Here is a 16,304-nt window from a genome sequence, read left to right as displayed (position 1 = left end):
GCTTTCCAGCCACTCTTCCCCAAGCCTGTAGCGCTGCATGGGGTTGTTGTGGCCAAAGTGCAGGACCCGGCACTTGGCCTTGTTGAAGCTCATACAGTTGGCCTCAGCCCATCGATCCAGCCTGTCCAGGTCCCTCTGCAGAGCCTTCCTACCCTCGAGCAGATCAACACTCCCGCCCAACTTGGTGTCGTCTGCAAACTTACTGAGGGTGCACTCGATCCCCTCATCCAGATCATTGATAAAGATATTGAACAAGACCGGCCCCAAAACTGAGCCCTGGGGAACACCGCTCGTGACCGGCCACCAACTGGATTGAACTCCATTCACCACAACTCTCTGGGCCCGGCCATCCAGCCAGTTTTTTACCCAGCGCAGAGTACACCTGTCTAAGCCGTGGGCCGCCAGCTTCTCTAGGAGAATGCTGTGGGAGACGGTGTCAAAGGCCTTACTGAAGTCCAGGTAGACCACATCCACAGCCTTTCCCTCATCTGCTAGGTGGGTCACCTGGTCATAGAAGGAGATCAGGTTGGTCAAGCAGGACCTGCCTTTCATGAACCCAAGAAGTTATTAACCAGCTGAAGAGCATCCAGAGGAGAGAAAAACAGAGCAAAAAGACATAGAGAAAGCACTATCTTAAAGGATAAATAAAGGGTATTGGAGTTATTTTATCTGGAGTTTAGAAAACAGAGAGGACATGGAATAAGGATCTACAAGTACAAAAAAAGATTATATATACAAAAAGGAAAGCTCAGATCCTCTGTGTCCATTGCAGATAAGACTAACATGCTTAATTGCAACATATGAGGTATAAAGAAAAAACTTTCCAATAAACAATCAATTCCAGTAGTGAGCTAAATAGAGGTGGCAATGTGATTACTCTTATATATGTACATGTCAGGAAGAAGTATATTTATTATTCTACCTTGGGACAAATGGCTGGATTAGCCTACTTCTTGGGGTTCTTTCCAGTCCTACTTTGTAATAATATATAATATTATACTGCTATAACCTTGAGTCCTCCATTAACTTCATCTCTTCCCCTTACTGAAATTGGGGTAACTTCAGAATTAGCAAGGAAATTAAATACTTTTTATAGATCATGACTCCTGACAGGGAATCCTTTGCCATTTATTAAGTGTCAAAATTATTAGTAGTAGAACCTACTCAAAATTACAGTAGTTATTTGCATTATGCTTGAATTCTTATCATCAGGATTTCAAGCTTCTGTGTGGCTTTGATAAAAATTAAATTTACAAAATATTTTAAACTTGGCTTTTTATTAACAAAATAGCACATGCTTCCTGTTAATGTATGCCAGCATTTATATGAATGTAGGAACTTAGATGTAAAGTACTTGTTACTTGAGTAAGAATAGCTGATTCATTTGATGGCAAATTAACTTTCCTTCTAAGTATTGTTTCATGCAAGTATCAATAGGTGTTCTTGGTGTTTGCTTTTATATCTACTCGCTCTATTCTTAGTTTCATAAGACTTTTATATGGCCATTTTTTCAAGGCTAAATATGTTTTTAGACATATATAAATGATTGCTGTATTTAAGATGTAATACAAATAAAACAATAAAGTAATTCAGCCTGGATTTTCTCATTCACAATGTAATACACACCGAGTCAACTCTTCATCAGTCCTGAATTGTTGTGCAAACATAGCATGCAACAAATCTGTATAAAAGAAGATCTTATTCTCAGACGTTTTTGTCTATCTATTCACAGAACAGCCTGCAGAACTCTGAGAAAAAATGTGGATGCGTGGTTGCCTGAAAGCATTTCTGGTCTTGTCATCTGTAAGTGGATTATGTATAAGCTAAAACATTTCACCTCTTCTTCAATATGAACACCTAACCTGTAGCAATAACTTTAAAATTAAGCTAAGCTGTTCTCTTCACTAATTTAGTAACTTTAAACACTTAAATTTTCTCCTATCATCAGAATGTACATTGTATTCTAAGTCTAAAATTAACTGGGCAAATACTTACTTGAGCTTCTCCTCAACACAAAATCATATGATAATAAGCCACTAACTACCTCAGTGGAATTACACTGATCACAATGGCATGAATTTCCTCAGGCAAAATTATTGTGCGATAAGCTTGCAGAGTAACTACACAAATTAAGACACAACAACCAGAGGAAGATCTAACTTTCAGCTGAGAAAAACTGCGTTAGTCCTTGGATCCACAAGCAGTACCTGTTTTTACGGTAGCTAACGATTTGGTCCTAAGGATCTTCTTCAGGGGTATAAAACTGCCCTACAAATAATAATCAGTATTGCTATCCAGTTTAATCACTGAGAGATCTCACAGCACATTGCCCAAGTTAACCTGCATCCCATGGTGTGGGACGGTGCCATAAGCACTATTAATTTCATATCTTTAAGATTAATATATCTGAGGGAAAGATCAATGAAGTAACATTTCCAAGATTACCTATATACTTGCAGAGTCAGAACATAAAGACAAGGTCAAATCTCATCTTGTCATCTCACCACTAACCTATACTCTCTCTATATAGAGAGATAGATTCTGAAGAAGTTGTAATTAATAATATATGATTTTTTCCAACATAAGAAAAATGAAATTTGCTAGTTAAGATGTAGGCTTTGTTATAAGTGGCATATGCATATTGCACCTCGTTTTACATGCTGTGATATGTTTTTTATGTTGTGATAAAAAGAGAAACAAAAAAGGTGCTTTCACAGGCACTAATTCACTGTTGGAGCAGTGAGAGATGTGACATAGGAGAAAATACGACACTCTTGACAAAGCAAGAGGAATCAAGAGTGATGTTACGCAGAACTAGTATCAAGACAGGTATGTAAAAATAAAATTGAATTACTGTAGTGGAAATGCCCAAGAGAAAGAAATCAAGGAGGAAAAAAAGTTACTCTGCAATCTTGCCATACCACTTCTGGAACACAGTCATTCTTGGTGTTACCACTGCACGCAAAAGCCTCACAATAGCACAGGAAATCTGCTGCAGAGGACAAAACAAAAGACAATCCCTGTCTAAACCTCAAAATCTATCTTCCCTATACAGATTCTTCATACTGCTAAATAGGTTCTAGGTATAAATCTTCAAATATCAGTATCAAATAGCAGTCCAAACAAAGAGGCCTTAAATCATTGTTCACGTTTGCTGCAGCAGCAAATAGATTTGTTCAAACATTTGTTTAAAAAAAAAAAAAAGTACGTGAAGGTTTCTGTCAACGTGTTGATTTAGGTTAAGAGGGTATGTATCTAATTTAGTCAAAGCTATAATTCTCTATTAATTTTTTGGGTAATGTGCCACTTATGGCCCTGATACCATAATCGGAAAACTGTTCCCAAGTAAAGATATAGAATCAGGCTTTAAGTAATGACTGCTATCTAGATCCCCCAAAAAGGGATTTTGGGGAGAAATGGAAGAAAAAATAGAAATTTACATCTTATACTGTTAAAACATTGTTTTTTCAGATGTATTAACCGTAGTTTATCTATAAATAACTATCCCTTCCACCTCCCCACCAAATTCACTGACAGTGCAGATTATAATATATTGTGTGTAGTACAAGGAAAAGCATATCCCAGAGTTATCTCTCCACAGCAATAACCTATGCCTCTGATTCTTGATAGCCAGCTCCCTACCACCAACAGTCCTCAGCATTTACTTCTTGCTTTCTGTAGACATCTGGAAGTATGTGTTACTTATGGTTCTCTTTTCAAAGAACGCTCCCTTTAAAGAAGTATTCTGGTTTTTCTGAGAAGTGGAAGATGATGTGTGAAAATGTGATCTTTTAAAGCTTTAGTGGATCTTTTGTTACTACCTTAGGATAGTAAACATCTACAAACTACTACTAATGTTTTCCCAGTGAGAGAAAACCTTGAAGTGCATTCATTATGGGATATTTATGAAAATATGCAAGCACACCATCTGTACCTGTTCAAAACAAATTCATAGTATCTTATATGGATAATGTTTTGAAGGAAAACCTTGCCTTTCTTAACTACAATAGAAATTTTAGCCTGTAACGTGGAGAAAATGTGCTAACATTTACAAAGAGTAATTTTAATTGAAAAGGGCAGTTAGTATATTTTAATTGCCAATTATGTTTACTAAGTAATAAGATTGTATGAGGTGATCTGTCACATAGTTGTTACATTTCTCACAATGTTTTAAGAGTCAAATGACAGTTAATTAACATGTAATTGATATACACATATGCAACACAAGTGAACAGTGTTCATTTTGGTTAATAGTTTCGCATTAGTATTTAGAGACTTAATAAAGAAAATATTGGTGTTTGGTGAATAAAAAAAAAGTGCTTGCCGAAAAACAAATGTAAATTAAAATGCTGTTTTCTTGACATAATTCATTTTATACTGGGAAGTTTTGCTTTTTCCCAACTAGTTCTATCATTCATAATTTCCATTATGGGAATAATACTAGAATCAATCAATCAAGTGTGAGAGATCTGTTACTGCTCTACGTATTGAGCAAACAAGTAATGAAATAGACATTTCTGGCCCCATGGATCTTTCCACTTCAGAAAGTTGTGAATAGAGTACAGTTTTGCTGAAACAGTATTTAAAATAGAAACACAGAGAAGACAATGATGTTTGCTAAATACATCGATTTTGTACCAAGAAACCTTTTGCTATCTCAAAAATGTTTTCAGGCTCTTGAAAGTGTTTGCATGTAAACAATAAACAATAACCAGTAATGTAGTGAAGTCCTCAGGTTAAACGATGATACAACAGCAAAACCAGAGTCAGAACTTCCAGAAATACAGAAATTGTCAAGTACTCTATTAAGTTTTTCATACTTCCCCATGAATTCACTAGTTAAGCAATAAACTGTAGAATAGGTTCACACATGAACACAGCAGGAAAAGCCTGTAACTCACACACTGCAGTGGCTAAGATTCCAGATACACCCCTTTCTCTTCTGTGCATGTCAACTTTCTCATATGTAAAGGTTATTTTTGGTTAATGCACAACACAGGCTTCAGTAAGACCCAGATATAAAAAATTCCTTATTAACCCAGCTTCTATTAGACCAAGCCACATTTATGAAACTGTAACCTGCTAGAACTTCATTCAGTAAATATAAGAATTTTTCTAATTTACGTCGGTCACTGGAACAGGCTCCCCAGGGAAGTGGTCACGGCACCAAGCCTGTCAGAGTTCAAAGAGCGTCTGGATGGCGCTCTTAGTCATATGGTTTAGATTTAGGTAGTCCTGCGAGGAGCAGAGAGTTGAACTTGATGATCCTTATGGGTCCCTTCCAACTTGATATATTCTATGATTCTACATCTTCACCAAGTATTTACAACTTAATTACACTGTCTTTTTTTCTCTCAGGTCATACACATCGTCTTATACCTTCTGCACATTTTCAGAAATCTATTAAGAGTTGAACAAGATTTTAATGATTCATCCATGACTTTAAGTGGCTTCATAGGAACAGTAATATAGTAGCATTTTTCCCTCTCATCAAATTGCTTTTTAAATAAACCGGTGTAATACATACCCTGTCAGTTTTCCCTTCAGTCTGAATACTTGTACGACTACGTGCATCATGGTCTTCTTCAAGGTCAGATACATCTTCTAGCTCCTCAGGTGTCTGGGAAAAAAATGCAGAAATAGGTTATTCTCTTTTATGGTTAGTAACTTTGGTATTAATGTCAAACATATATTATAATTTGGTCCAACATAATGTCTGACAAACAAAAACGAGTCCTGTTCTAGCAATGCACTGGTTACTAAATGCTAACTAAAATGAAATTGTGTCAAACAGCTCTGAACTAGTTCAGAATAGCCATGCTTTAACTAAAGCACTGACTTTTAAAGTTGGTACTCAGGGAAGTTATTTTGTATTTAAATATGGTGTTATTGCTGCTAGCAAAGGTGTCTTGCAAGAAACCTTTACATGACCAGAATGGATGCCTATGTTTTTAGAACCAAAAGATTTTTCTACTTTTTTTGCAAGTTTTTCTACTACTTCTCTTCATTGTCCAGAAATACTCATATGACCACTCTCCCATCTCCATGTTAGACACAGTAGATCTAGTAGGCCCTTGAAAGGGTCTAATATTTTGTCAGTGGGAGTAAGAGGCTTCAGAATCCTGCTGATTTTTGCTGCTACACTGACATCAAAGAGCACTCCAAGTCAGTTATGCACTCTGGGAGAGAAAGAACACCTCTTCCCCAGTTTTGAATGTGTCACAAGTCAGTTCTATCAAGCAGCACAAGTTCCTGCACTACAGGAAAATTTAAGTGGCCCTAATTTGCTATTTGTATACATGGCATTATTTCATATGCCACTGTCTGTTCCTTCTAGTCACCTCAACTGCCATTTAAACAACACCAGTTTATTACATGAAAATACACATTTGCATTATGATAATTTGCTATCCTTTTCTACTGTCGTGATGTTCTTAGGGCTGTCTGGTTTTTGCCTGTAGGTGGATAGGAAGACGTAGTTCTTACAGATCTCAATTAATGGTATCAAGCCATCTTCACAACAAAGGAAAGTTAATCCCAACAGCATTAGGTAACTGCAGTTACACTTTATTCAGCACATAAGCCTTTCACAACCCTTACACTATTATCCTTCAAACATTATATATCTTGGGAAAAAACATAAATTCTATTTTTAGCCTCCTCTCTTAATAATGCTTTCCGAATTCTCTTCTCTCTTCCTCTCCATTGATTTTTTTTTACTTTTTTTTTCCATAAACTCCAAAACATGAGTGATTTGGGCCAGTCAATGACTTTTACTGTGTATACTGTATGTACTGTAATGTACCCACAACTAAAAGAATCTGTTTTGGTAACATAGGTTTTGGGTACTAATTTCTTCAACCATACATGTGCAACTCCATCAAAAAACATTGTTTAACTTATGACAAGAGCAATTTTCTATACGATCCAGGTCTTCACATTTATTTCTTCCTTCCCATGTACCAACATATCATAAAAATAAAACAGTCTTCATGGAGGAGTTCTGAATTTTATCATAAATAACTTAGTAAAAAAAGTATAATGAACATGGCTACATAAAGGACACTAAATAAAACATTAAAAGTAAGTTTACTCATATTAACAAAAAACTGCACAATGAAGCACACAAAACTTTTGGGATTATGAACTATTTAAAAAATAATATTAGTTCTGCCGATGCAATAGGGCACTCAAAAAATTTTCCTTTATCAAGTAGATTCACATTTTAAAGAACCAAAAAACATATAGAACCAGACTCGATACATAACTGGCGACAGATCTACTACTGAATGATCCAATACCAGCTTGACATCTAGACTTCCAATTAGAGGGAAATCCTGATGTTCTTAGTATCTCAAAAGCCTGACGTGCCAGGAGAAACATGACAACAGAAGGACTATCAGATACCCCTACAAAGACAGGCAGAAAAAAACCTGATCATTACTTTTACCCAATTTTCAATCATATCAAATATAATTTTTTAAAATAATTGTTATATGTTCTCACCTTCTTATTTTTACTGTCAAGTTATATATAAATAAGATTTGTTGAGAGGAACACTGTAGGGTTCTGTTATTTTATTTCTGGATCCATAGCATGGTAATGGCACTATATTAAACTGAATAAATCCACCTGCATGTATTCATATCATTTGGGAAAGCGCCTCTGTGGCCAGAGGGTGGTATATAAACCACTAGACTTCAACATCAGCCTTGCAATAAGGTTTAAATAGCACTCCATTACTTCAAGAGCACACAAGTAAATACCACTCACTGAACAAAATAACAATAATTTCTGTGAGATAACAATGTAAGAAATAAAAGAACTCAAAGCTGGTGCACAAGCTGGCAGAAATATAATGCTGGTGGTGCAAAATACACCTAGACTACCTCAAGAAAACAGACAGGCAATCAATTTTTGGGGCAAAGATGAGCATAATGCTACACTGGTAAAGCAGTGAAAAGGAACATTTTACTTTCAGGCAAAGACTAACAGTGTGATGAAGTCTCTCAGCTTTAGTCCTGGAATTAGACGTAGTAAGAATTCCACAGTTACCATGCAAAAGTTGTTTGAAAACCTGCAGTGTGGAAGGAAAATCAGATTTTGTTGTGGGTGGATAGCCATGAAATAAAAAAACTATCACAAACTCACTTTAATTGAAACACTTACAGACAGTCTTATTAGTGGACCAATAGCAGAAAGCATATTAGAACAGAGTGACTTTAGCTTCTCAGGATTACACTGACCAGGGCCCCCAAGGCCCCCAATAGCCTTGATTCAGTGAGAGGTTTATAGAAAAAAGAAAACACTTTCTTTCTAAAGCTACAAGATACTTGGTTACTACACACAGAAATATATTGTGATTCTTAGGTTTTTCTAAACATTAGTTACAATTTTTTTCCCCCAATGATCATAAAGTTGGATTCACACTAGCAGGGCACCATTCCTTCCTGGGTGAACACATACTTGGGAATGTTTGACAATCCCACATTTCCAATATAGGTTTTTTTCTTCTATAAAACACGGAATACAAGATGTTGTGACAGGGCAGAATGGTTAATAATTTTGAGACAGTCACATTATTCATAAGTGAATTTTAGGTCATGTCAGTAAGAGCTTTATACCATCACTACCCCAAAACAAATTGCATGTATTTACAAAAAGATTATTTTAGGAGGCATTGAGAGAATTTTGTATAACTGTATTGATACTATTTTTCTGTACAGTTGAACTACATAAATATTACCAGCCTAAATGTAGAAACCCTAGAGAGCAAAGAGGTCAGGAAAATGACACTAGTGTAAGACATCTCTAAATGACAGTCACAGGTAAGATTTTCCATAGATGAAAACATCAATCTATTAATCTGATATGGCACTTTCAAAACCACAAGTTTTAGAACAGAGATGGCTTTCCAGCTGCACTGGCACAGGAATTCACTCTCCAATTCTTTACTCATATGCAGAACATTGGGTCAGAGTCTAAGTGCAAGCAGGCTCATCTCTGAGCCCCTCTTGGCCCAAATGTTGTCAGAAAACGTTTTTTGTTGTTTTTTTTTAAATAATGCATATGCCCTTTTCGGGTTAGTAAAATTTATTTGTGGCCGGGATGAGTTTCTTGTGGAAAGCCCATTTTCCTAGCCAGAAGAGTGCACTCCCATTGAGTTCTTCCTAAGCCATTTTCTCCAAAGTCCAGATCTGCCAGGTTTTGAACTATTGGTACTACAGAATTCAGAAAAAAACCTTATCCAGTTATTAAAGACTAAAGACAAAGTTTCAAGCAGAAAGAAGCTCTTGATATATCAAATCTTAAATCACGAACCATAAACCATAGTAATTTTCAGACACAAAGCATCAAAAATTGAAAAAAAGCCCAACACCATAATAATGAGAACAATAGAGTAGTTACTCAACTGTTTTCTCTCCTTGGAAGCTGTTTTACGTAATTCAGTGTAAGATTTGTGATTTTTCATATTGCTTTCATGATCCACTATTTATTAAATACCTGAGACACACATGTATCTGCTTATATGAATATTCCATGTGTGAACACATGGATGTTCCATACTGGGAAAACTGAACATAATGCAACTCTCTGCTAGTTTTGAATTATACACTCACTTTGAATGCTACAGTCAGAAAACGTTATTGCATGTTTGAACTGGTACAGACTACCAGGGCTTGTAACACAAAAGGGTGCTATCATCCATAAACAGAAATTTTGCACAGGCAGAACAGCAGAGCTATTCCAGAGGACTGGAATAAGAAGAATGGAAGGAACTTGAAAGTATTGTTTAAGCTTGAGTATTTAGGGCTCTGACATAAAAAGTACATAAACTCTGACATACTGGAGTCTCAGCAACTGCAAGTGACAGAAGAGGAAGAGGGTTGGCTATACATAGTCAGTGACAGGATGAAAACTAGACATAAACAGCAAATTCACTATTAAGATGTACCAAGTATGGAATTTCCATTAATGTAAGGAAGAATGTTGAAGTAAACTGAAGTCCTGTGCAAGGCTCTGGCCAGCAACAATCTACAAACTCATGCATGAAGCACAGTGGTAAAAAGAGCTTGGAAATAAATTTAAACAGAAAATTTAGAAAAAGGTTTCCAGCAGTCATAGGAGCAGAACTCTTGAATGGTCTCCTCTAGGGGTGCTGGGGTAGGGGAGAAATCAATTATAAGTTGAAGCCTGAGCAGTCTACAAACAAGGTTAGGTAACAGCTGGCTGAAAGAGCGGAGGTGAGAGACAGGACAGGATGCCTGCACCAGCCTCCTGGCCCGGGATTCTAAGAGAGATTTTGGTCATTTGTGAAAAGCCTTTGTTGACCCCAACAAAAATGCATTCAAGTATGTCCCTACACATTTAAGACTATAATTACGTTACTACTGCTGACATGTTACACAAGTAGTGTGCATTCCTTTCCACATTTCAATACTTGTAATGGATCTGCATTCTCGATGGTTTTGCTACTGAAGACTCAGGCTAAGGACTCGAAATCATATTTATAGCCAAGTCTAGTATTGATGAATTTTACACCTTCCTGGTATTCAACTTCAAGCTGCAATAGCAAGTCATTACTATTGCACATGGGTGACTTCAGACTATGAATTACCTTTTCATCTATGAAATGAAAAAAACTCTCTGATGACAAAGCTTTTAGTTTGCTTTTCTACTAGGATTTCAAAAAGAATAATTAATAAAACCAAGGCCTGGCCTCAGTCTTTAGATCTCTGCCAGTCTTTCCAAACTGGGTGCAGATGTGCTCTTTGCCTTATTTGCTTTTTAATCCAAGCTTTGTAGAACAATGTGTTTGACTAGGTTTCACAGCATTTTCTCCAACACAAAGTTTTTTATGCAAACTTAAACTTTATCTAGATCATTCATTTTTAAAGGTCACGTGCACCCATGAAATCACCAATCCTGCAAACAAAGGGTCTCAGCTGTTAAAAAATAATGCAGAGCCAACTCTAAAATCTCAAGATATACAATGTAAATGGACAAAGAGGCACCATGATGTGAAAGAAGGAAGCTATCTCCTTTATCTAACATTCAATTAAATGCTGACCTTTAAACTGTCATTATATACTCCTATGAGTTATCTTACTTTGGTTTCAACACCCCTTATCAGTCATTCTTTTTCCCAAATGAATACTAAAATGCAGTGCAGACTAACACCTTAACAGGAGCTAAGTTGATGAGTGATGTCTTTATTATACCACTGCAAATACAGAGTTATTTGTGGTATGTAACTACCACAGCAGCAACAGAAAAGCTTGTAAGCACTCTAGGAGGATCAGAATTTGTCTATTATGTTCTTCACTGAGAACAGAATGGGTTTAAAGAGATTATTTATTCTACTCTGGACATTTGACTAATGCCTGTATTTCAAAAATTTCATCATGTCAAGCAGCATGTCATTCAGTGTAACAAACTATGGTAAATGTGTCACAAATGGGCCCTCTGCAAATATTTAGCTAGTGTCTGATATTTTTGTGTATTAGTCACAATACCACCGTTATCCCACACTTAATTCTGCCAGATGACAGACTGCCAGAGAAAGAGTTTTGATGCACTAGCGGGAGAACAAGAAATTGCAAGCATTATTTATTTTCCCTGACTAATTTAGTAAGAACCTCATATAATTGTTGCTATCTATTCACTAAAAGCACTTTTTAGGTTTTTGCTAAAAGCAATTATTTTGAGTGTTATTTTGAAAACAATTAAGACCTACATTATAAAGGGCAAATTAAAATCCTATGTTCTTAATATGTCAGTATTGTGGCATCTCAATGCTATGGCAAACACCATGCCCCCATTTATCATTAAAAATGATCATACGTCTATTCTTGAAATCTATTCTTGGCACTTCCCTTAAAATGACATCTTTTGCATACCACATTATTTGGGATATTGTGAATAAAAAGCTAACAAATGATTAATTAAACCAGAGATCAGAACTCTGTCTTTGATAGCAGTATTGTCACCAACTGCTGGCAAAGAATTTGTCATCAAATAATGGTAAAATCATTATCCTGCCATAGCCTGTACACATTACAGATAGTTCATTTTCATATGTAGATGATAAACAGTTCTTGTTACTAACAGAGAAAATTGTGCAAAAGATTTTTTTATATATTTAAGCTGTAATTTCAGGTAAGATTAATGGTGAGAACATAAGCTTTGGTGAAGACCAAACAGTTTAATTAACGATGAGAATAAATTATGACCTTCAAAACTGAAAGATTCGAGTATTTTCAGTAAAAAAGAGATTATGTTATATGGTAAAGAGTTGAGGTTTTAAAAATAATAAATGCCATGAACTCATAGTATGGGGCAAAAGTTACCTTGTTACTACTGGATGCTAGGAGGTTTTGTTTGCTTGTTTAACAGTAAGCCAATTTACAACATTCTGCTCCAGGAGATTAAGACAAAAAAGTTAAGATTAATCACCATTAGAAACAGCTAGACAGATCAATAGCCTGACTCCATGTGACAATTCCTGTGTTTTCAGTTCTGACTGAGCACATATTAGGATAACAGTCTTCTCAATAAACGGCCCAGGAGATAGGAAGGATATGAGCAGAGGAGTGTAATTGAAAAGTTTAAAGTGAAATTTTTGAGAACTGCCTTCTGAAAACTCTTTTAAAGTAAAAACTAAGTTGTCACAGCTGAGTATGTTGGCACAGAGGGTTTTAGCACCTATTTTCTATGCTAAGTTACACCTCTTTTGCTGGAAACCTGTGTTTCAGCCCTGTTTTCATTCCTTCCTTCCTTGAAGCTTGGTTGTACCTCTTGAAGCACTAATGGTACTTTGTAGGTATGCCACTCTTGCATAATGCCTACAACAATTCGAAGAGAGTTTTACTCCTGAAAATATTGACCTAGTTATGCTGTTGTAAAAGCACTGAACACTTTTTAAATCTAAAAAGTTGGGGGAAACTGGGAAGTTGCTTGAAAATCACAACTAGTAATGGTATTGTAACCAAAAGGGTCAAAAGATACAAGGAAGATAAGATTTATAGACGAGGTAGCAGTTTTTATAAAAGGAAACAGCGTGATAAGAAAAGAAGCTAAGATTTCAGAAGTACAAATTCTTCATCAGGTACCTGAGGACTCACTTGGGAACCTGAAAGCTTGTTTACTTTTTTCCAGTTATTTCATTTCACGGAAGCACTTTTTTGGTATGACATTTTAAAAAAGAATTTAAAATCCCAAATAACAACAGAAAATATGAACAAACATAACTATTACAATCACACACCTCTGTTGTAACCAAAGTCCTTGTCTTCACTCCATGAAAACCATGACAACTGACACACAACTCCACGCAAAGTGTATCCTTTGCTTATGCTTATTAAGTAGGAAACTTCACCACATGGCTTAGAAGCTTCCATTTTAAACTCAGAAAATTAATAATTAACAAGAACAGAATAGTGGTTTTTAATACAAGTGATTTGTTGTTCTGCTGATCTAAAATGTGTTCTCTGTTTCCTCTGCTGGGTTGACATACATTTGCTCCATCTAGTGGGAAGCTAATTAAGACATTTAGTTTATAATGGAAATACTTCTTAAGTTGTTTGAAAAAGATAGTGAAAAGCCAGTTGAGCTGTTGTTCTCACTTTTGCCAGTAATCTTTATAAAGTAAATTATATATGGTCTACCAATTTTATAGTTGTGTGTGAAACAGAAGACTTTATTTCTAAACATTACACCAACATTTGAAAATTAAAAGAGAATAGAACTTGTTTTCTCTATCACATCTGTATATATTAAAAGTAGTCTAAAACGTCATTAATGTAGGACTGGCTAGCTCCAAAAGCAACCAGATGCTTTGCATTTTGACTCTTCAAAAATTCATAGTGGTTCCCATTTTCAAAAAAGGACAGCTGAACAAACTGGGAAAGTACAGGTTGCTCAGCCTCTCTTCAGTCCCTGGGAAGATCATGGACTGACTCTTCTTGGAACACACTTCCAGGCACATAAAGGACAGTGGTGACTATGAATAGTCAGCATGGATCTCCCAAGGGTAAATCATGCCTCATCAACCTGACTACCTTCTCCCACATTTCTGGATGAGGGAAGAACAGTGGCTAACATTTAGAAAGGCTCTTCACACCATCTCCCAGTTTCTGTGACCAAGCTGGGATATTAGACTTTGGATGGTTGAACAACTAGATGGATAAAAACTGGTCAGATGATCAGACTCAGAGGGCAATGGTTCATGGTTTGTACCCTACCTGATGGCTGGGAACAAGAGGAGTACCACAGAAGTCTATTCTGAGACCAGTTCTGTATGACATCTTTACCAAGGGTCTGGAGGAGGTGATGGAGTGCACACTCAGCAAGTTTACAGATGACACCAGATCAGGGGACTGGTCGTCACACTTAAGGGCAGGGCTGCCATCCAGAGGGATTTATGCATGCTGTAGGAATGGGCTGACAGGAATCTTATAAAAATCACCAAAGATAAATGCAAAGTCTGGCAGCTGTGAAGTGAGAACCCCTTGCTACGAACAAAACAAGCTGGGGCTGCCTGGCTGGGGAGCTGATCAGCTGAAAGGACCTGGGGGTCTTGGCACACAGCAAGCTGGGCATGACACAGCAGTGTGCCCTGGCAGCAAGGAACGCCAACAGCATCCTGGGCTGTATGAACCACGGCAGAGTGAGCAAATTGAGGGAAGTGACTATCTGCCTTTACTTGACTCTTATTAGACAGCACCCAGAATGCTGCATCCAGTTTTGGCCCCCACTCAATACACAGAAGACACTTGATTAACTGCAGCAAGGTCAGCAGAGGAGCATCAAGACAGTTGGTGGCTGGATGTAAGACACTTGTCTTACAAAGAGAGGCTGAGGGAACTGGGCTTGTTCTGCCTAGAGAGGAGGTGGCTTCAGGGCATCTAACAGCAGCCCGCCAAAACCTATGAGGAGATCATCAAGAAGATGGAGCTAGATTCCACAAAGCGGTGCATGGTGGGAGGATGAAAGGCAATAGGTAAAAGTTGGAACAAGAGAGGTTCAGCCTAGCCATAAGGAAAACCTTTTTCCCCATGAGGACAGCCCAACAGTGAAGAAGGCTGCCCAGAGAGGTTGAGTAGTCTCCATCCTGAGAGGTTTCCAAGACACAGCTGGTTAACACCCTGTGTATGGGACTGAGGAGTCCCATGGAAGGCAGGGAAACCTCCAAAGCAGAGGGGATGATTACAATGAAGATCCACTTAACTAGATCCAGTCACAGGTTCCAAGTACTTTCAACAAAAGCCTTTGTTGCCTTCCTCATCTTTCATGCTTGTTTGCTTTTTTGTGGTGTTTTTTTAACATTTAGTTTGTATTTTCATCTCACCTAATGGTGAACTTTCCACAATGATTCTTCCTTGTGATAGGGAGTAGTGAGGTGTGGTAAGATAAATCCACTTCTGTGAACAAGAGATTTGAAATTATGCTTTGAAAACACATGATACAGCCTGCCTTCCCGCAGAAACTCCCTTTCCTCTCTAGAAGATTCAATTTTTTTGTGGAGAAGGAGAGTATATCCCAAAGCCTCATTCACAAAGCCAAAACAAAAAAACTGTTTCAAGGCAGACTGTCCTATGAAATGCAGATAAGAAAACGGAAACTGCTTTTGGAAAACATCAGTACGTTAAAGGTAAAAAAGGTGCAGTGCATACCTCAAAATTTGATTGTCTTAAAAAGACATTTCAGTGCTCAGAAAGGAGAATAAACAAGAGACAAAACAGACAATTCAGAATTCCATAAGAAATGTAGGTTTATCAGATGAATAAAGCCTGAGCAATGGCAGCCCCTGCATCAAAGAGTTTTCTCTAACATGCCAAATCCATCTGTTTCTGTTAAATGAATTATGCTAAATGATGCTAAATGATCACACTAAAAAAAAATTTCCTTGGACAGATGAATATATTCCTTAGCAAAAGATTGCCAATGAGAAGTACATTTCTCAAACTGGAGTAGATGAAATGATTATCTACAATCTCAAATTTGCTCAAGTCTCTTCAGTCTCAACTTACCCTCTCTACTATCTGACCTGCAAGTAAAATATATCATCTTAAAAAAAGGTACACAGAACAAGCCTGTCAATCAAAAAATTGTGCATAATTGTAAAAATACAGAATCTAATGCATAGCCCACTTCTGAATGCACAGGTACCACTGCACAGGTACTACCATCCTCCTTCCCACACACTCCCACCTATGACTTATTGTTGAAATGTAAACTTCTCAGTTTTAGCAGATGTTCCTCCCAGACAGTAAGACAGTTAAAATAAAACCACCCTAGCCGTG

General features: G+C 37.0%; 1 protein-coding gene across 1 annotated transcript in view; it reads right to left on the bottom strand.

The window, feature by feature from the left end:
* CTNNA3 (catenin (cadherin-associated protein), alpha 3) overlaps nt 1-16,304 on the bottom strand; it is a 561,928-nt gene that overhangs the window by 71,497 nt on the left and 474,127 nt on the right. The window contains exon 14 of the mRNA XM_009325826.1: nt 5,528-5,620. Coding sequence (XP_009324101.1) covers nt 5,528-5,620 — 93 coding nt within the window. The remainder of the gene's footprint in view (nt 1-5,527; nt 5,621-16,304) is intronic.

Source organism: Pygoscelis adeliae, unplaced genomic scaffold (assembly GCF_000699105.1).
Source record: "Pygoscelis adeliae isolate BGI_AS28 unplaced genomic scaffold, ASM69910v1 Scaffold4, whole genome shotgun sequence".
In the NCBI taxonomy this organism is placed as follows: Eukaryota; Metazoa; Chordata; class Aves; order Sphenisciformes; family Spheniscidae; genus Pygoscelis; species Pygoscelis adeliae.
Note: the sequence above shows the minus strand (reverse complement) of the source record. Positions and strands in the feature narration are given on the sequence as shown.